Source organism: Diadema antillarum, unplaced genomic scaffold, assembly GCF_040938485.1.
Source record: "Diadema antillarum isolate AM-2024a unplaced genomic scaffold, OU_Dant_1.0 scf00000105, whole genome shotgun sequence".
In the NCBI taxonomy this organism is placed as follows: domain Eukaryota; kingdom Metazoa; phylum Echinodermata; class Echinoidea; order Diadematoida; family Diadematidae; genus Diadema; species Diadema antillarum.
In genome coordinates, this window is record NW_027270994.1 from 133,642 (window position 1) to 155,000 (window position 21,359).

Consider the following 21,359-nt stretch of genomic DNA (forward strand, 5'->3'; position numbering starts at 1 on the left):
CTGATCATGTAAATAAGCATGAAGACTACACAAGCATGAAGGAATATAGGTTTGTGGAAAAAGCATAGTGTATAGTCTGTAAATTTATTTTTGCAAGAAACATACAGTTCTATGTTAGACTACGTTATTTAATTGACTGATCTCACAGTGATATCTTTATATAACCTTCATTGTATGCATGCCATTAGCAGAAATGCTATCCTTGTATTAAAACAGTATTACAGTACTCTGGTGGCTCTAAAGACATATTTTTGGTGGAAAAAAGTACTTCTGCCTTTCCTGCATTACACATGCATAGTACTACTATTTTGGAAAAACAGTATTTTTCATGAAACATGCCATACTTTGGGCAAAAAATAATACAAACTATTGCAAAAAAAAGTAAAGAGTTGGCATCTCTGCATACGTGCCCTCTTGAGATAGAAAAAAACAAACATTAGATTATATCTCTTTGTCCTTTCTCTTGAATTTTAATGCACAATCCTTTTGCCCATATCAGTACATTTAATCGCAAGATGAGAAAAACATTCTTATCATGCTGGGCATGAAGACTTTGATGGACCTTTTCCCACAAGTGTGCCGTAAACTTCTTTCACATGAGCTCTTTCTCTTGTTATTTTTTTTTCTCCCCACCTTCCCACCTGCACTCACGTCCCATACACTCCCCATACGATTGGAAGAGTCAGCCCCCTCCTTTCACGGGTTATCTACTGTGACTCCATACATACTGAAAGCTCCGCGCCGATGTGTGTGCACGATATGAGTAATTGGGTGCAGATTAGATCGCAATTAATGCAGCACATGCACTTAAAAGACAAAAATGAACAAACCTACAAAGTCCACACACATAAGGGCAATATATTCCCAGATTCATTTTCGACTCTGAATTACCCTTTATGAATTTAAGATGTCAGTGACCTACTCTAGGCAAATTTAGTACACTGACATTTAGTTGACATTAACAGAAAAGATCTATATTGCATCATATTCATAGCACATGCAAACGATGAAGTAATGGTAAGACTAAGAGATGAAAAGGGAATATCTAAAGTTTTACGATTTTTTCCCCCTTTTTTCAACCAGTGTCTATTCACTAGTTGGCTCTGGGGCACTGTGATTCCTCCCAGGTTTAAGCAAGGTTTATACCAGTGGTTGCCCGGTGGCCAGGGGCCACTAAAAATTGATGCCAGACCACCAGATTTAGAAAACGATTATGATCGTAGTGGTCTAAACAGGCAACTAAGATTCAAAATGAAATTTTATAAATTTTGTTTTTACTTTGGGCCCCTATGTTTCTCTTTCTGGCCACCAAAATTTCAGATATGAAAGTTATAGTGGCACCAAGGAAAAAAGTTAGTGTTGAGCCCTGATTAAGGCAAGGCAAAACTGGTTCTAACAAACACTGGGTTAACAGTATTTCTTCCTGTGCTTGATACATAGCATTCAGAAACATATATATTCAGATACCTTCAACATTACATCTCGATCTGCCCTTTTCGGTTAATACTTCTCTGCCGCCAGCAAGAAACAATTGGATCAATTTATATGCAAAGACTGGGATACATCTATGAATGGCAGAACATTGAAAGCTTCAGTTTTGAAAAAACTTTGACACATATCTTGCCCTAAACAGCAAAGGAATATTATAGAAATCTAACAATTTACACAAAGAATCTCATATGATAGAGCCAAGAGCATTATACTCCCGTCACACTAATTCGGAATCGCCAAGAATCAAGCAGAACCAGCCGGAATTAAATATTTTCAAAATTTGTGCCACATTCGGGAGAAAAATTCAAATTCTAACAGCTTGGTAGGAATGCTGTTCGAATACTTCGAATGCACTTCGAACCCTTCTCGAATCATTCTTGTACATTCCGAATGAATTAGCTCTCGAATGCTGCTCAAATGTAGTTGGAACGCTGTAGAAATATTCAGAATGCTGTTAGAATGTGGTCAGAATTTTTAGAAAGCACTTCGAATGCCGCACGAGCGCGGTTCAATTGCTGCCCGAAGTCTGATGGTCGGAAGGCACCTCGAATGCAGTACAAACTCATTTCGAATGCTGTCAGAAGGTTGCCACAAATTCAAACAGAATGCAGCGTGAAAACTTAGAATACACTTAGAATGTACTTAGAATGCAACATGAATATCCCGTGTGTGTCAAGAATGCCGCCGGAATGGTCTCCGATAGCATACAAAATGGCGATGGATCTTGTATTTTCACCAGTCTCAACCCGATCATGATAGAGTATGGACCCCTTGGACCATGTTGCTTTGCTTCAGATTGCTGTCCTCCAGCAAGACCTCCTTGAAAGAAAGTGTCTAGGCCAATTACCCCCTGGGCAATCACCCCAGACCCTTCCCCGTGATCCTAACCCTAATCATAATCCTACACTAATCCTAACCCTAACCCAAACTCAAACTCTAAACCTAACCTTAACTCTAATCTTTACTCTAAGCTCTTCACTAACCAGTTTTTACCTGGGGGTAATTGTATGAGCATTTGAGCATTTGAGTTATTCTGGCAGGATTTGAGGTACAACACCGTTCCGATTCTCCCTCAAATGAGGTCAGATTGTTTCATATGCTGTTAGAATGCCATAGGAATATTTAGAATGCAATCAGAGTCCAATTAGAATACCCTTCGAATGCAGATCGATATTTTTCCACTTCGAATGCTCCTCGAATGTTTTAAGCATGGGTAAAAACATTTTGGCTGGCCACAAGAATGGGCCTGAATGGGCCCGAATGTTTGGAATGCACTCAGAATGTCGTCAGAATTTTTAGAATGCACTTCGAATATGCATGAATGCAGGAAGAATTTTCATTCCAACAGCATTCTGACTCATTCCGCCTCTAGTGTGACGGGGGTATTACACATATACATTTAGAATACAGTCTGCAGATGAGATGTGCCATAGTATTAGACTTGAAATTAAGATCATCCTCAGATGACTTCTTGAAACAGCTGATTTAAGAGGGAGAAATGGGACAGATTGGGCAGTGGAAAAAGGGGAATCAGCGGAAAAAAAAAAATTGTTTTCAGTAGGTTGAGCTGACTTTGAAGTTAAAGGATCGTATAGTTTTGGTGAGACCTAATTTCAGGTTTCTAACATTTTTGGTGAGATAATGAGAAACCTCTTGTGAAATATGAAAGCGCATGTAATTCCATGAGGAATTCAACGTTTATTTGATGAAAATTGGTTTTGAAATGGCTGAGATATCCAAAATAGAGCGATTCTAATTAAGTGTGGGACCCACACTTTATTACGATTGCTTTGTTTTACTTTGTTTTTGGATGTTTCAGTCATTCCAAACCCGATTTTCATCAAATAAACTTTGAATTCCTCTTAAAATGGTATGCTCTGTACTATTTCATAAGTGTTTTCTTGGTATCTCGCAAAAAGTTAGAAGCCCAATTCTCATCTCCACCAATACTGTACCATCCCTTTAGCTGTGCCAGCCTACCTGCTTGTGAGATCACTTCTTGTCACATTCTCACAATGACCAGACAACTGGGCTGGCTTGATACCGTTCCCAAGCATTGCATGAACTCCCCAACACCATTGCCATGCATGATGCACCTTCAAACCAATCAACATCGCAGATGGGCCCAGGAATGCTAATGGAGGAGTGATGGACAGGCCAGATTATCACCGGTCTCTAATCGTGAATTTTTCAGAGGGATCACAGGGTGATTGCCGGTTCATAAGGACTATGAAATCGCATGATGCTGCCTTCTCAGAATAAACAACATCCACAGTGTTCCCCCTGTGGATGTTGGCAGTGGAAAAAAACAGATACAGGCTTCATTCTTGCACATTGCACTTTAAAGGGATCGTACAGTTTTGGTTGAGACCTAATTTCAGGTTTCTAACATTTTTTGGTGAGATAATGAGAAACCTCTTACAAAATATGAAAGAGCATGTGATTCCATGTGGAATTCAACATTTATTTGACGAAAATTGGTTTTGAAATGGCTGAGATATCAAAAACAAAGCGATTCTAATAAGTGTGGGACCCACACTTTTTTACGATCGCTTTGTTTTACCTTGTTTTTGGATGTTTCAGTCATGCCAAACCTGATTTTCATCAAATAAACTTTGAATTCCTCTTAAAATGGTATGCTCTGTACTATTTCATACGTGTTTTCTTGGTATCTAGCAAAAAGTTAAAAGCTCAATTCTCATCTCCACCAATACTGTACTATCCCTTTAACTGACAAATTAAACTCTACTTCGCTTCATGACACATTTAACATTTAACAAAACACAGAACATTTTTGTAGAAACTACATTTTGATACTAAACAGAGATCATTCTGCATAAAATTACAGTAAGCACTGTCTACAATAACAGCAAAGTCTTACTCATATTTCTATCTTTTTGATAAATTTAAAGGAAAAAGAAGCCCTAAACATAACTTGCGATTTAAGAGAGTGCAGCAATATTGGTAAAACATATCGACAAAGTTTGCAGAAAATCACACAATCTATTCAAAAGTTATCAATTTTTACAATTTTGCTGCCACCATAGATAGATGAGAAGACTACAACACATTGTGACATCACATATGAACAATATTTTCACTATTCTAGCATAAGGAAAGAGCACATGACTTTACTCTTTCAGAAAGCACAGGGAATAATAACATCCTTTAAGTATACATGTATGTCAGTAACACGTCCAGGGAATGTGTACCTTTCATTACGATGTGGAATTTTCTATACATTTTCTTTATATCATTGTACATACACAACGTCGCGGACTGAAGTAGTCTTCCCATCCAGCGATAGTTGAACTAAGACTTTAATATTCCATAACTTTTCAATGGATTGTCAAATTTTCCTCAGACTTCACTGTGTGTTCTACTAATATTGCTGCATTCATTCAATGTATGTATGTATATTTGGGTTCATTTCCCTGTTAAGGGCATGCCATTATTGTAATACACAGGACTACAGCTATTCTTCAATAATTATGGTCTTACATATCTAGTAGTAGAAACATCCATTTCCACAAAGAATGCACTGTATCAAAATCTGATGTCAGTGCATGTGACGTTGATATGATCTGTAGTCAGTAACCACCTGAACAAGCTGTGAATTGAATCACGTAGGAATTACTGACAGCTTTTGATTTTGCATTGAGTGTATTCTAATCGACAGACGTCAATCTCAAGCCTGAACAAACACATACAAAGAATTCTGATCCAAAAGGGATGATGAAGCACCATAAAGAAGTGTGCAAATGCACCACAAAGACTAGCACTTCAACAACGGAATTATTTGTCAAACATAGAGCAGAATGTAAAAAACAAATTTACCCTAAAATAATAATGAATATTTGGTGACTATTCAATATCAATTTTAATTTCTATGTCACTTTCATATTTCTCAGTGAAATATTTGAACAATATAAAATGATATCCAGCTAGGAAGCGCAATATAATATTACAAACATTTAGAACATGGTGGTTAATCTATTTATAGAGAATGACTCAAATATGAATTCATCAACCACTTTACAGAGCATCTTTTTTTACATATTTTCCAGATCTGGTATTCATCCAAATATTGGGATGTCAGTTTGTACACATGTATGAATGTATGAAGAAATGTACAGTGTATTTCAGTATGAATGGATAATGTATAGTCAAATCTGTCTATAGCGGCCACCCAAGGGAAACAACAAAAGTGGCCATTATAGAGAGGTGGCCACTATAGACAGGCTGGTGCCCATTTTGAATTTCAACTCTTGCATTGTATAATAGCATAAAATACCGCATGTTATTCTTAAAAAAAAAAAAAACAGCAAATAAGTTTGCATGTGCAGCTTTATAGGGATCGTGTAGTTTTGGATGAGACCTAATTTCAGGTTTCCAACATTTTTTGGTGAGATAATGAGAAACCTCTTATGAAATATGAAAGAGCATGTAATTCTATGAGGAATTCAACATTTATTTGATGAAAATTGGTTTTGAAATGGCTGAGATATCCAAAAAAGAGCGATTCTAATTAAGTGTGGGACCCACACTTTATTACGATTGCTTTGTTTTACTTTGTTTTTGGATGTTTCAGTCATTCCAAACCCGATTTTCATCAAATAAACTTTGAATTCCTCTTAAAACGGTATGCTCTGTACTATATCATAAGTGTCTTCTTGGTATCTCGCCAAAGTTAAAAGCCCAATTCTCATCTCCAACAATACTGTACCATCCCTTTAATATTAGGATTTAAATACAATTTACCTCATTTAATCTTTTTTTTTTTTTTTTTTTGTGGTCTACTTATGTTCTGTTGATTCTTGAAATAACATTTCAGGCCTGAGGAACTGCACTGGTTCGTACTGGTTTGCATGAATGGGGTTCATGAGTGAGTTCGAGGAGTTTGATAGTGTGCAAAGCTGACGGAAACAATACCCAGTCAAGTACCCTATTGTCCTTATTCAAAGGGATTTTAATCACTAATTAGTCGGCATTTCACATCTAAGATGTTATTAAGAGCTGTCTGCCTTTGTAGCATCTATTCAGGGTGGCATTACTGAAGTCTAGATCTAGTCAAGATAGTGGTAGGATGGCTTTCCGCAGCAAAGAGATGCACTAATTTTGTCAATCACATCTGTGTGATTGTGACCAAGCTAGGACTTGCCCGTAGAATTCACACAATGAACGTAAAAGCTAACATATTCATGGCTGATCTAACGGTTCAGCTAAATTTTTGTGGCTGCTATACGCAGGTAGATATTCACCACGGGATACAATATGAGTGGCCCCTGGCTGCGTTAGGCAGGTGACTGCTATATAAAGGGTCCATAATACAGCACTTTCGTGCGGGGGATTTTTCAGTGGCCGCTATAAGCAGGTGGCCTCTATAGAGAGGTGGCCATGAAGACAGGTTTGACTATATGTAAATAAATATCTGAGTATGCTCACTATGATCACTAAGCATGTATGTTTGTTTGTGTGCAAGTTTGCTTGTGTGTTATAATTACAAAGTTTAATCATGATATTCACTTGCATGGAAATTTGTGAGTACTGTAAAACATATTTTCTCAGCATGAAATTTTCACGAATGACAGCCAACGGGCTATTTCGCGGCATGAAATTTTCGCGAGTTGCCTCTAACATTCAATGCATATAGTGTAGACAAGAACTTTCATGTGCAGTTTAATTTCGCGAATCTTGGCTCTCGCGAAATTCGCGAAATTAAAATGCACGCTAATATTCCTTGTTTTACAGTATTTGAAGGATGATTAAAGACTTATAAACCACTACATAATCGCTCTTGACATGACTTTTGAGGAAGATGAAGATACGATCAGGGTAGAAATGTAAGGGAAGAGACATAGCTGGTGAGTGTGCATGAACTGTGTCCTTGGAGGTCCTAAGGAAAAGGAATTTTAGGTATCTTTCCCTCACAAGCCATCCTTGGTATGACAGTTGCCTGCCTATTCAGAGGTCCTACCTACTGGATGCAATCTAACCTTCATCTGGCACTGTCTTTAATTACACATCCCAGTGGAAAGAGTCCAACCTTTGTACCACAGACGACTTTGATTACCGATGCACAAGGCACACAACGACCCAAGGTTATCGATGCTCCATCTGATCATGCATGGACCCAGGTTGAGTCATGCACTTTTCAAATACCCTTGAAAGAACATCGATCACGCATCCGATATCGATGCAGGCTCATGCAGCGAGAGAACCCCTTTTGCGTATGCCCCATACCCCCTTCACATTTCTTTTTTTCTTTTGACACTAAATGTAGATTAGTGTGAGCCCTGTACACAAGGCAGCCTTTGGTTGCTCAGCAAAACGCCCACACGCAGCAAAGACATCGCACGCTCACGTCTTGGTCTTCTGCAAGTGATTCATAATGAAACATTTCGACTGCAGCGGATCCGTCACGTGTCCGCTCTAGTTGATGCATCGAGTGTAAATGTCGTGCATAGCTGGTCAGATCTTGCGTTGCTAGCGACAACCTGCCATGGCGAAGCCGACTTTTCGTGAGCTTTATCTGACCATGGATATCTCGCTTAGTTCAGTAAACAGTTTGCAGTGTGTACTAAGAGAGAGTACAAAGTGTGCAAGAGATAATTAGAGCATTACGACCGAAATTACCTCCATACACAAGACAGCATTACTTTCCAAGTTAGTGTTTACCATCTACACTGAGAGTACCACAATAGTGCCGTCAATCACATCCCATATAAGTAAAAGGAAAATGACATCGTTGATGCCATATAAAATAAAAAAAAATCATATCATTCATTCAGATGACATCATAATATATCTCAAAGAAACACAAAACAAAACAAATCCCTCTGTATTTCCATCAAATATTCACAAATTATGTATTGAAATATCCCTTTCATTCTTACAAGTTTATACTGAATGGTTTTCAGTGCAAAGAATAAAATGCACATGACACGTTTATGAAAAGTCTTGAAATACCAGCTCTTATTCTAAGACAGATCGCAGAGTTGCCAATGTGACACCAAATCCATAACTTCCTTCAACATATGACAAACGTTTTCAGTTGCCAAATGACAGCCGCGTAATATATTTCAGACAAGTATGCCTCACATTGATTTGTGTATTTTGTATGAGAAACAGCTGCACTTGTTCACAAAGGGTTATGTACATGGAGGGTGTAGTCCCTGTATAACCATTAAAACAACAACACAATTCTGCCTGCTCATTAGCGATCACAGTAAGAGTTTGAAATTGTCATTGCTGATTTCATAGCAGACCAACAAATAAAATTCCAAGAGCTTTATGTAAATCTGTTTTCCAGGCCAATAACTCAAAGTCATACGGCTGATCTTCTTACAGACCCCACAACAGATTCATATCACTGATTAACTGACATATTGCAGCAACTAAAATTCTAACTGCTGATTAAAGTACTTACAGCAACGTTTCAAATTCTCACTGCTGATTAGCTACCATAGCAACAACTGAAATCGTCACTGCTGAACGGATGCCGAAAGACCTTTGCCATGATCAGGATTACTACACTGACTCCATGGGGGGGGGGGGGGGGGGGACGGTACGGCATGACATTGATATCATAGGACTAATGAACTCAAACTTAAAATTCGCATTGGGGAAAAGTTTCTATAAAGTTCAGTGTCATTTGGTACAATAACCTCCTGAGACATAGCATGTATCTCCAAAACATATCAAAGTTTAAGCTCTTTGGCAAATTAAAAGCAAATCTCCAGGTTTCAGATTGTATGAATAAATCGAATTCCACTCTACACTCTTGTGTATGTGTGTGTGTGTGTGTGTGTGTGTCTGTCTGTCTGTCTGTCTGTCTGTCTGTGCTTGGGCTGTGATGAGATCGCAATACTGATGATGCAGTCTATTGCAACGTGAAGTTCATTCAAGTCTGTATTTGTTTTCTCACAAACCATGCAAACACATCCATATATGGAACAAAATGTAAATAATGTAAATTGCAGCCTATTTGTCAAATCTTGCTGAATGTACCCCCATTTTGTAAGAAAACAAAACTTCAGATATGTTTCAAGTAAAATATACTTTGCATTTGAGTTATTGCATAATGAAAGAGAAAAGACGTAGCAGTGCATAGTGTAGTAGCGATAACAGAAACAGTATGTAATCGCATTACATGCACACACACACACAAAAGAATATTACTTTAAAATCCTCTCAAAATAGTTCATTTCTATAATTGTGAATAAACTCTACACAATGTAAAAGCCCCCATCCACATTGTGTACATACTGCCTTCCAGTAAATCATATACTTACATGGAAATAACATACAGGGAACATGGACACGTATTGATACATTCACTAACATAGAAATATTGAATATTCCAACCAAATGTTGCCAGGCTCTGTGTGGGCCCCCTGCAGTCAAGCTCTGTGCTTCCGCTCGGTCGTATCTACAGTACAAGGCTTTTATGCACAAATCCTAAAATAAATGTCCCCATCTCATACATTATTGTGCGGCCTTCAGAGTCGTACACTAAACGTATATAGATGAATGTCTGTAACTTATCCAGTACAGCAGCATGGTATTTCTTTGATCCCATTATGGACTCGTTCAAAGCTGATTCAAGGACATTGGCGTGATAGGGATACATGTAGCTTCTACTCACATCATGATTTTGACTCTCCTTGGGACAGTATTGATAGAAAGCCACTTAATTTAACTTTTCAAAACAATCAATGGTCCCTGTAAAGCAAATGTTGAAAATACATTCCTCAATAATACAGAAGGAATTACGAGCCACAGAATTTAGCAGTTAAAGACAAGGCGGCACCAAAATTGCTCCAAACCATTTAAAACTACACATCAATGTCATGAGCATGAGCCGAAGGGCTCGCAAACGCTTTTGGTATACACTAGTAGGGCACATGAATCGGGTCAGCAGAAAGTAAAAATCTAGTAAGCTCAACCTTAATTGCTACATACATCTTTATATGGGTTCTACAGCAAATCAAGTGCACTTCAACCTTGGAAAAGGTAAATTAGACAATAATATGCATGCAGTTTTGATACTGAAAAAGAACAGATACAGTCAGGGGGGGGGGGGGGGGTTAACAACAAGGAGATTTCCAATAAAACTTAAGTAGTTGTTCTGTTCAAGATTACCACCAAGTTCCAGACAGGATTTCAGCATTTCTTCTAAAATACAGTTAAAAAATTTTAAAATTAAGAACCTACTCTTTGGTCTCCATATCCAAACTCTATGCAAGGAACATCAAAGCCAGTGAAATGCTAGGCATTCAAAAGTCATGCTGTAGAACCTAGATGCATAAATTTTCGTAAATTGCAAAGAGATTCCACTCCTCCTCTAACACCTCCCTCATTGAATGACTACCACGTCAATCCCACGCATGTACTGTTGAAATACAGTAGTACTTTCTACCGAGTGCATTATCCATAGCATATTACTCAAAATGTACATAAGAATACTTTGTGGTGTACATGCTCAAGACTACATGTATATGGGACTAGCTTTCCATTTAGAAAGCATATGTAGTTAGTTCTTTTTTTTTTTAAGGCGAACAGTACACAGGTTAAGTCTGAAAAGAAAGAGTAAAATGTTAGCACAACAGTGAAATTTGATTAGAATTGGATAGATTAGGAAAGTTTTGTACACTGTAAGCGTGAAGTTTTGTTCATTTTTGCAAAAGACTTCTCAAGCCATTGACATGAATATGAAATTGAGGGAGCTGAAAGAAGAATGTCCTCATCTCACAATTTTCCACCAATGGTGTTAAAAAAAACTGACAAGTTTTTTTTTTTCATTTTTTCTTTTTACTGCTATAAAAGTGCAACACTTGTATAATGTTATTTCTGACTGTATAACTTCGAAACAGTAGTAAGTCAGATAAAATGTATTAGGGCAATTACCTCCTGGCTAAATACTGGTTAGTGATAAGGTTAGGGTTAGGTTTAGGGTATAGAGTTTGGGTTAGGGTTAGGATTAGGTTCAGGATTAGGATAAGGGTTACGGTCAGGGAAAGGGTCCAGGGTAATTGCCCAAGGGATAATTGCCCTAGACCCATCAGATATAATTGGGATTTGAGATGGGGCAGATATGTACTTCAAAAACAAACAAACAAACAAACAAACAAACAAACAAACTTGTGCACATGCTACGTGGCAAGTTGTGAGGCCATGACAACATTCACTCACTCATTGGCATATAGTGACTCTTCAAGAAATGTTTTGTGAAAATTCCTAAATAGCAAAACTTTAAATCTGCATATCTTCCTTCATGTTTATCAAATTTTGATACAATCTAACAAGTTGTGCTTATGAAATTTTACTCTTCCTTACCAGATTTATTTTAAAGTGGTTCAAAAGTCCCCCCCCCAAAAAAAAAAACAAACTAACAAAGATGACTAGAATTCTAAAACAAATACCATCAACAATAAGCACTAATTATCACATACTGTATATGCAGTATAATTCTGTTTTTATATTCACAAATTTTGAGAGTCAACTGATATTTTTAAAAATTTACTAAAATGAGAGAAAAATATTGCCTCCCATTACACAAACAAGCCATATCCAAACCCAAGGCGGGAAATCACCAATTTTTTTTTTTCCTGAAGAGGGAAATACTATATATTACTGTAAAATGAAGAATGTTCATGTGTATCTTAATTTCGCGAATTTCGCGAGTGCGAAGATTCACGAAAGTTCTTGTCTACATTATATTTTCATTGAATGCCAGTGGTAGTTCGCAAAAATTTCATGCCGCAAAAAAGGCCGTCGGCTCCAATTCGCGAAAAATTCATGCCGCGAATATATCATGTTTTACAGTATTCATTTTGTCATTGAGGTTCTTGACCACAAATTTCATCACTCACAAAATTGTTCTGGAAGTCCCAGTTTGTAAAAAATTATGTTTGCAAATTACATATTGCACACAGAATCTGATTTGAAAGGAACAAGGAAATTCATGAGGAAAATTAAACATTGAAACAAGGCCTAACAGACGCAAAGAGATATTACTGATGGAGAGAATTGAAACAAAAATAGAAATGTAGATTGAGAAACACCATAAAGTGAATAAAAAAGGTGAAAGAAGGAAGAGATATAAGGGTAAATGTCAGTGAGAGAAGTTGGCATTAATTTGTTTATTCTATAAACACTGCATGCAGAGCTGACATTTTCATTCAAAGCTGCTGAGATATATGTATGCATACTGCAGGGATGCCAGTGGCAAATTGCTCTTGGGCCTGAAATTTTTTTTGTGAACGAAACTGATGTGCGCAAAACGCACATCACGAGCGCAAAGCGCGAAGTCCCTTCGGCCGGGGTCCAGCTCTGGGGTTCTTAGATGCTCTCTGGTGCAATCTGAGCATTTCTGAGGGCTCTTCTTCCCTCAAATCTAATCCCCTAATTTGGGGTCATTTTGATGTTAATATAAAAATAAATAAAAATTAAAACATACACATTGGGCCTCTGACAAGGCGAAACATTCATGTAAGCAATCACAATCAGATGATTAGTAATGTTCCGTCACACTTTCCAGACGCTGTGCAAGTGGTGCTGTGGTACCTATCCAATAAACATCTCCTAACATGATAAAGAAATGAATCTGAAAATTTGTAAAGAAGTTCCGATGCGGTACTAACGGTACTGTAACTCCGTCGTTTGGATGTTCCATAACGCTTTCCAGACAATAATGTGGTCGTATTCTCCAGACAAATGAATTTGTAGCAAAAATGAAGAAGTCCTAGTGCCGTAAACTCCGTAGTTTTGCTTCGTTCAGCTGACTCGATCGACTCACCATACTCTCTCAGCGCTGTAGCTATAGCGAGAGCGCAGCATGATCCATGCACCGCACATTATTATAGTACATCGCCTAGAAACACCACAAGTTGTTCGATTGCGATCGCACATGCTGGTATAACGCTTTCCAGACAATAATGTGGTCGTATTCTAGAAAAAAAAGGAATTTGTAGCAAAAATAAAGAAGTCCTAGTGCCGTAAAATCCGTAGTTTTGCTTCATTCAGCTGACTCAATCGACTCACCACACCGTCTCAGCGCTGTAGCTATAGCAAGAGCGCAGTATGATTCATGCACCGCACATAGTACATCCCATAGAAACACCACACACTGTTCGATCGCTATCATCGCACGTGTTGCATGTCCCAGCTAGCAGCAGCAACATCGCGCTAGTTTTGCATGACAGTCGTTTTGTGATATTCTCATGCCCAAGTATATGCGAAACATACTACGGAAATCGTGAAAGTGAATGTCCCGTAAGTTTAGATGATCATATCTTTTCGTTTTTCTTTCTTTCTTTCTTTGTCTCTGTCTCGTGTTTTCCGGCTTTCCCACACAGACAGAAATAATATCACGAAGCCGGAAATCGGACACCAAAATATGAAAAAGCCGGAATTCCGGCTATTGGCGGAAAACTGGCATCCCTGATACTGGTCACCAGAATTCCAGCCCAGAACTAAAGCGCTGGTCAGAATCTGTACACAGACAAGAGACATGTGGAAAAAGCTCATGCACACAAGCACACACACACACACACACACATGTACTCACATTTATTTGAAAGGATGGGGAATATATTATTCAATATCTGTTCTTCTGATAAATGTCCATGTACAAAACCACAATACATGTATTACACTTTTGTATGTATGACCAAAATGGAATCAAGCCAAGAGAATAGTTCCTGCAAGCTGCATTTGGAAATCGTAATAGTTACCCAGGATCTAGTTCGGTCAAAAAGGATGGCAAAAAAAATTGCCCTTTGACTCGGGAGCGCTGAAGGTATTGCTTGTGATATTACCTGCAGAGATATGAGTGTATTTGTCTTCAACTGTATGAAGTATGATTGAGAAAAGACATTCAGCAAACTCTGGAAAATGAACAGTTAAAACAACCTGATTCTACACAGACTGATAGATTCCTCCTGTTGTATACAGAGAAAGTAGATCACTGATTATACATCATATTTTCTAATGATTAACCCACATCTGCTTGTTGTGTAATGCACTTTATAAGCTTTTGGTGCCGTAGGCTATTTCCCGCATGTTCACTCAATTGTGTTCTCAAAATTTCATATTGATGTCACTGATGCACAGAAGAGTAATGTCAATTAACAGAGGAAATAATGGTGTTTGATATTAGATGTAAATCAGAGTTCTTTGAAGAATTATGTGATGTCACATGATATAGATATTTACGCATGAAATACAAATTTACGAATATTCATATCACTTCACATTCAAATGAAACCACTCCTGAATAATCTTTACATGGAAATACAATCATCATTTGTGATATCTTCATGATGTAAGCTTCCCAATGGTATATAACTCATAAGATATAATGCTTACAAGTATGAAGAAATATTGCATGGAAACTGACAGGTACCAGTTGTGGTATAAATCATAAACCTATGGATGGGACTACAGTAGGGCACGTATGGATATGGCATCATTCAATCACATATGGTATTCAGACCTATTCCATTAGCTGTAAACTTTAACAGTGAAGGCCAAATTCAAACAATAGTGAGAAGAAAGCGAAGCAAGGGACTGTCGGACATCAGGTCAGAGTTCAGGGGCTGTAAAAAAGATCTATAAATGACATCATTGTCCGCATCATTTGGCTACAGATTATACCATAGATCTGTGACTACAGCATTCGTGTGAATTACAAGATATACAAGTAACATAGATCGGCAGAGATGGGTTAAAACGAAAAATTCTAGCATGATGTGAATTATACACAATTTTTGAGAATTCTTCAATTCTTTGCCTTGCTTCTGATGACTTCTATTTTTTTAATATGGATGAATATCATGATGCATTCATATTCAGTAATCCTCTGATCCACCCGTAAACAAATGCACTTTTTGTCTCTTAAAGCTGGAATGGTCTTTCTGTCATAAAGTTAAAGCTACTGCCTATAATCTAAAAGAGAAAAATTTCTTTCCACAATCTATATACAAGTCATAGACCCCATTTACAGTGCGAGGCTCGGCCACGGCTCGGCCGCGGCCAAGCCCACCTTCATTTCAATGTAAACGCGCAAAAGGCCAAATGCGAGGCCAAAATTGGCCTCGCATTTGGCCACGCTCTGGTGGTGGTCTCGGCCGCGGCCGAGCCGCGGCCTTTTCTCAGTGTAAACGCAAACTGGGCCAAATGCACAGCCAATTTTAGTCTGTCTTCCAAACCCTCTGCCTGTACTCTTTCGCTATTCAGGATATTAACCTCCTCAACGTCAAAAACTAGTATAGTTTATGGTGGTTTTGTCCTGCAAAGGATTTTTTCCTTCGGCAAAGGCCTTTGCCCGAACGGCAACTTTGTCGCTACGGAATTCAGTAGGCAAAGGATCTGAAAACCAGACAATACCAAATTGCGTTTGTTTACAAGCAGAGCGCCACTACAACAAAATATTGAAAGGTTCGAATCAAAAGCGCGGCCGAGCCCGGCAGTGTAAACGGACAAAATTGCGGGGCCCGGCCTCGCAATTGAGGCTGGGCTCGGCCGCGGCTCGGCCCAGCCCCCCACTGCAAACGGGGTCCAAGTTATGAAACCCATGGTAATACAAGTTATATTTATGCAACACAACATGCTACAGACACATTACATTCAATTTGCTCCAGAAAAAAAAAAAATCTGTTTATCTTCATGCCACACTATCTTCTGTGGTGCTGATATCCCAAATAGTCAAAAACAGCATCACAAATTACAGTCAGCTTTCAGTCAGAAAGAACTTTATTTTCTTGAAAGGAAGCTTTTGATACATATACATACTGTATCATTACTTTGAGGCTCTCCTGTAGTCTTGAAAACACACTCACACACAAATAGACACACACAAACATTACAAATCCCTAAGATAGCCTGGTTTGTTAAGACTAAGCAAACTTTCCTTTCAGTGTCAATGTGTGACCACTGCATGAATGTGACTATCAAACTACAATGTACAAGTGCACACTGAACGCTCAATGTCGTCATTCAAACCCAAGTGAATGTACACCCTTGCAACAAATTGTATCTAAAGCTATCACTTCATTCAGCCCATACAGCATGCTGAATAATAGCTGTTTAAATCTCACTTCATCTTGCCTCAATCTTTCAAAGCAAGAAGGAAACTACAACAAAAAGATATGTGCGACAAGCATCGGAAATTGCCAGCCACAAAAGTGACAAGATGAAATTTTTTGCACAAAAGCATCTCCCCCTTTTAGACTGTGTCTAACGAATGGCAAGGCCCGCCTATTATCCTTCATGTTCGCATCCAGAGTCCATTATCTTGATAAGAAGGAGAGTGTCAGAGCCCATGATACAGATCTGCTAATGGAAGTCTATCGGTGAAATCCATCCCCACATCCCGACAGCATGTCCAACCACATGCTGCCTGCATTTTGTCAGAGGGTTCTCCATGAGGCGCTTGGCTGATTATTGCTGCGCACTGGAGTGGTATGGTGTGTGTGTGTGCATGGCTGGCTGGCTAGCGGGCTGGCTAGCTGGCTAGCTGGCTGGCTTGCTGCCTTGCCATGCTCTATGGAGGATGGGGTGTGACTCAGCCAACATTAACTAGTCAGTCATGGTGTGGGGGCAATGATCAGCCAAAGGGGTCTAGATTGGCCGTGCAATCAGCACGCAGCTCACATGGCAGAGTCACGACCGGATAATTGAATTTATTATCAGAAATGAGACAAAACATATGGTTGTCGTCATTCTGATACAAGAGAATGTATGATGTATTTATAACACTATTCCAGAGGCAGTATAGTGCACACATTCCCAACAATTTCTCTTTGCACATAATGTACCGGTAATTAGATCTGGCCACATACACGATGTACTCTTGAAAGAAAGGAAACGACGATGTGCAGCCACTTATCATCGCTGGGGCGACAAGACCTCGTATCTACAAAATGTTAAATGTTCAGGAGAGCCAAAAAACATGGCAGCCAAAGCAGATATCAAATGAGATAGCCTTTCCTTTGACAATCCGTGGGGGCTTCATTTTGGGGGTAAGACAGCAAGGATTTGGACAGGACATCACTGAACTGATTATCTGACCATTAATCCAAAAAAAAAGAAGAAGTAATTTTTGCCAAAATTTGAGATACTGGGTCGTGTCGACCCAGCAATATAACATGTCTTGAGGACTCTACAACACTTACACTTAGTATCATACATATCTATTGTAAATGAGAATAATGCAAAAATACTGAGCTTCACTTCAAAGTGTAGTAGATCTAATGCAAAGTTTCTTGCAGCTTGAATTCCCAGTGGCAAACCATCTTGACCCTGGTTTCACCGACAGTGGTCCAGATGACACTCCATTAATTGCAGTCAAGAGTCACAAAAATATTCACTGTGTATTTAAATGATTCTGATTTTGATGTCAAATGATCGAGAAAATTCATAGCACAATTAAAGCTGGCAATATGGTTTCACCGGAATATGAATATTTTTGGGAGCAAGATATACTCTGTGATGTTTACGCTAAGCTTTCCCATCGAATAGCCTATCCTATCCACAACACAGGAGATTATAGCTCTACCTGTTTTGTTGTTGTTGTTGTTGTTGTTGTTGTTGTTGTTGTTGTTGTTGCTGCTGCTGCTGCTGTTGTTGTTGTTGTTGTGGTTGTTGTTGTTGTGGTTGTTGTTGTTGTTGTGGTGGTGTACTGTATGACTTTAACTTGTATGCATGATTTACATGATTTACTTTACCCATGCTAAAATACAGGCCAGGTATGTACAACAGGGTTGCAAAAGTATCATTATGATTATGAACAGGTACACACAATTGAAAAGAACAGGGTGAAAATAAAGTTGAACATACCTTTCTGTTATTTATACAGTGTATATCCACGGGATGTGCATGTTTATGCCATGTTTCTCCCATAGCATATGGCTGTATCAGTGTATGTCATACATCCCATTATACATCTAAGAAAATGCTAATAAATTCAGAGTGTTATCTAGCTCCCATCTTCATCCGACTCCTACGAAGAATGATTAAAATTTCTGACACATCATTCTGTTCCCACTTGCAGTCAAAGGAGTTTGTGCAACTTTGTGGAAACAGTGAAGGGCTAGAAAGGAAGGTAACTAACCTTAGAGATCCTTCTTCATTAAACCCTTCCCCTCCCCCCCCCATCCCCCCCCCCCCATCCCCCCTCCCCCATTTACAAAATATATATTTTTCCCATGTTCAGTGAAGGGCCCCATACTTCATAACAGACAAGTAAACTTAGCAATGTGACATGCCCAAAAGTGAGCTTTAATTACCCAGGGCTAGCAGACAAGTGGGTTGGTAACACCCCTCCCCCATCTCACCCCACCCCCCCCCCCCCCCCCCCATTCCTCATCCAGCAATAATATTAAGTACAGCCATAGAGGGTTATCCATACTTACCTCAAGTTCTGGTAATTGTGTCTGTACGCACACTGATACATATTGATGCACAGGAGCCGGCATTCAGCTTGTGTCAAATATTCCAAAATGATCCACACATGAATCTAACCTCCGGGATTGACATTCACGTTTTCCCCTGGCTACGCATTCACGTTGATTGCACACACCTTATGCTGGAAACAAGAAAACGATTTCAGCTGAATGCACTCATGTAATATGTATGCCTGCACCACAAGTCCCAGACGAGGGCTAGCCGGTAAGACTGAAAATCCAGTCAGGTGTCGAGGAAATTAAGAACAAGCCAGTTTAAATGGAGGATTCAGCACATTTCAGATAATTCCAATCACTTTGCGTATAAAAATCCAGTATAGATCCATGAACCAGAGGACAGGCCGTGCATACGTGAGGCTGTTTCCGCCGAAGAGACGAGCTTCTAGCGCACACTCTGTTCACTGTACTGTGCATATATATACATGGCAGGACAAGAGAGAGAGAAATAGAGATGTGGAGAGAGGGATAGGGGAGCACACCTCACACTTGCTGGTGCAGCATCCTACACTTGGTCACATTGTGTGAGGTTGCAGAGAAAAGGGGCTATGGATGCAAGTGTCTGCTTCTTTGATGCTAATCTGACCACTGTACGTCTTACGCACACACACACACACACACACACACACACACACATACAGTTGGCGCAGTTGGTGACATCACAGCCCAGTGAACGCCAGCTAGCTCCCCACTCGATGCGGTACAAATGCAGACCACTCGCTCTCTGTTTTTTTCACACACTCATGCAGCTTTGGTGATTTAATATCTTCAGAAGACAGGGCCGGTGACACACGGCTATGTCATCATGAACTAAACGACTGCAGTCTTGTGACTCATCTCTCTTCAGAAAAAAAAAAAAATGGGGAAAACAGGGGGAAAAAATATCTTAACTTAAAATTGGGACATGACTGAATGATTTCATCAAACCCTAAATTGAATGACTGACTACTGAGGATGGATGCACTAAAAATATGTTTTTGCATTTGTAACTTTTATTCCCCAAATAAAGCCTATTTAAAACAAAAGTGGCATATTTATGTTGGTAAAGAATAATCCACATTTCTGAAAGGGACAGACTCATAAATTATACTTTGCTGCATATAAAAAGACAAACAATGAAATCTGTTGCACAACTCATTATATCAGGTCCTAGTCCATCATGATATAATGTTGCTTTGTATGAAAACAGGAATATCAGTGAAAATTATCGGAAAAAAATCAGACACTGTACAAAAAAAAGGAATAAACTGCAAAAGTTTAGAGAGCATTAGACAAATTGGCAGCTCTATGTGACATAGGTGTTAAGCAGCTCTCTATTCTGTCTGTACACAAAAAGACACCAATTTTCATTTTCTCCAAAGAAAAATTTTCTTCAGATCTGCTCTTGGTATATATGATAGGGGTGATAAGAAGTTGCAAATCCTCCTCAGCCCAAATAATTGATGAAAATTAGAATTAGTAAAATACTGTGTACAAACCATAAGGAAACCTGCTCACACCTACATCAGAGTTGCCAATTTGCTTCACTCTCGAAACTTTAACAGTTGAGACATTATTTAAAATGTGTCTGATTTTTTTTTCTCTACAAAATTTCACTAATCCACTTCTCTCTTCTTCTTTTTTTCACACAAAGCAACATAATATCAGGATGGAATTTTCCTCAAATAGTACAAGACTACTATTTAATGTGCAAGTGGAAGCAATAAAAAAAGGGGGGGTTGATGGTTATGATTTTGTCAACAGCAATCCAAGACATGCACAGTTGCATTCAAAAAACACTCACTGTCGCTACCTGGCTTACCTATCAATTGTATGCCAATGTGCACGACTGCTTTGGTATTAACACACAATGACAAGCCGCAGTCTGGCAGATCTGTAATAGAATTTAAATTTCATGGAATCTCACTCACCCGCAGGGTTAAGAGAATCGATGCACTACATGTACTGTCGCTCAAATATTGTGCGCTTTTCTTATCAAATCTCATTCTGCCTAGGTATCACACACACACTATGCATCCTGTCCTTTCAAAGATGATGTACTTCAATTTGCACTAATGCAAAAAACAAATCAAGTACTCATTGGTTCTCAGAAAGACTTGAAAGCGGCACAGCTGTGAGATTACTTAATGACAGGCATCTCGTGAGGTTCATGCTTTCAGAGGGTTGAATTATTCACAAGCAGCAGCCACTAATAAGGTTACTTCTGGAGAGAAAGCCAAGCAACATTATCTGCCGTCAGATTCTGATTTATGCATTCATCTTTGGAGTAATTTGTTTCCATATATCCTCATTAATTGTTGGATGCTCAGCATGGGTATATAATACCTTCCACAAAAATCATGTATATGTGTATGTGTGTGTGTGTGTGTGTGTGTGTGTGTAAGCATAGATAGATACACACTT

The 21,359-nt window shown here is 38.8% G+C and overlaps 1 protein-coding gene across 2 annotated transcripts in view; it reads right to left on the minus strand.

The window, feature by feature from the left end:
- The window catches only part of LOC139719150 (uncharacterized), a 139,449-nt gene extending 120,110 nt beyond the window's left edge, over window positions 1–19,339 (minus strand). For both annotated transcript variants that reach the window (XM_071630585.1, XM_071630584.1), the window contains exon 1: window positions 18,909–19,339. In XM_071630585.1, coding sequence (XP_071486686.1) covers window positions 18,909–18,949 — 41 coding nt within the window. In that variant the 5' untranslated portion in view covers window positions 18,950–19,339. The remainder of the gene's footprint in view (window positions 1–18,908) is intronic.
- Window positions 19,340–21,359: the final 2,020 nt, after the last annotated feature.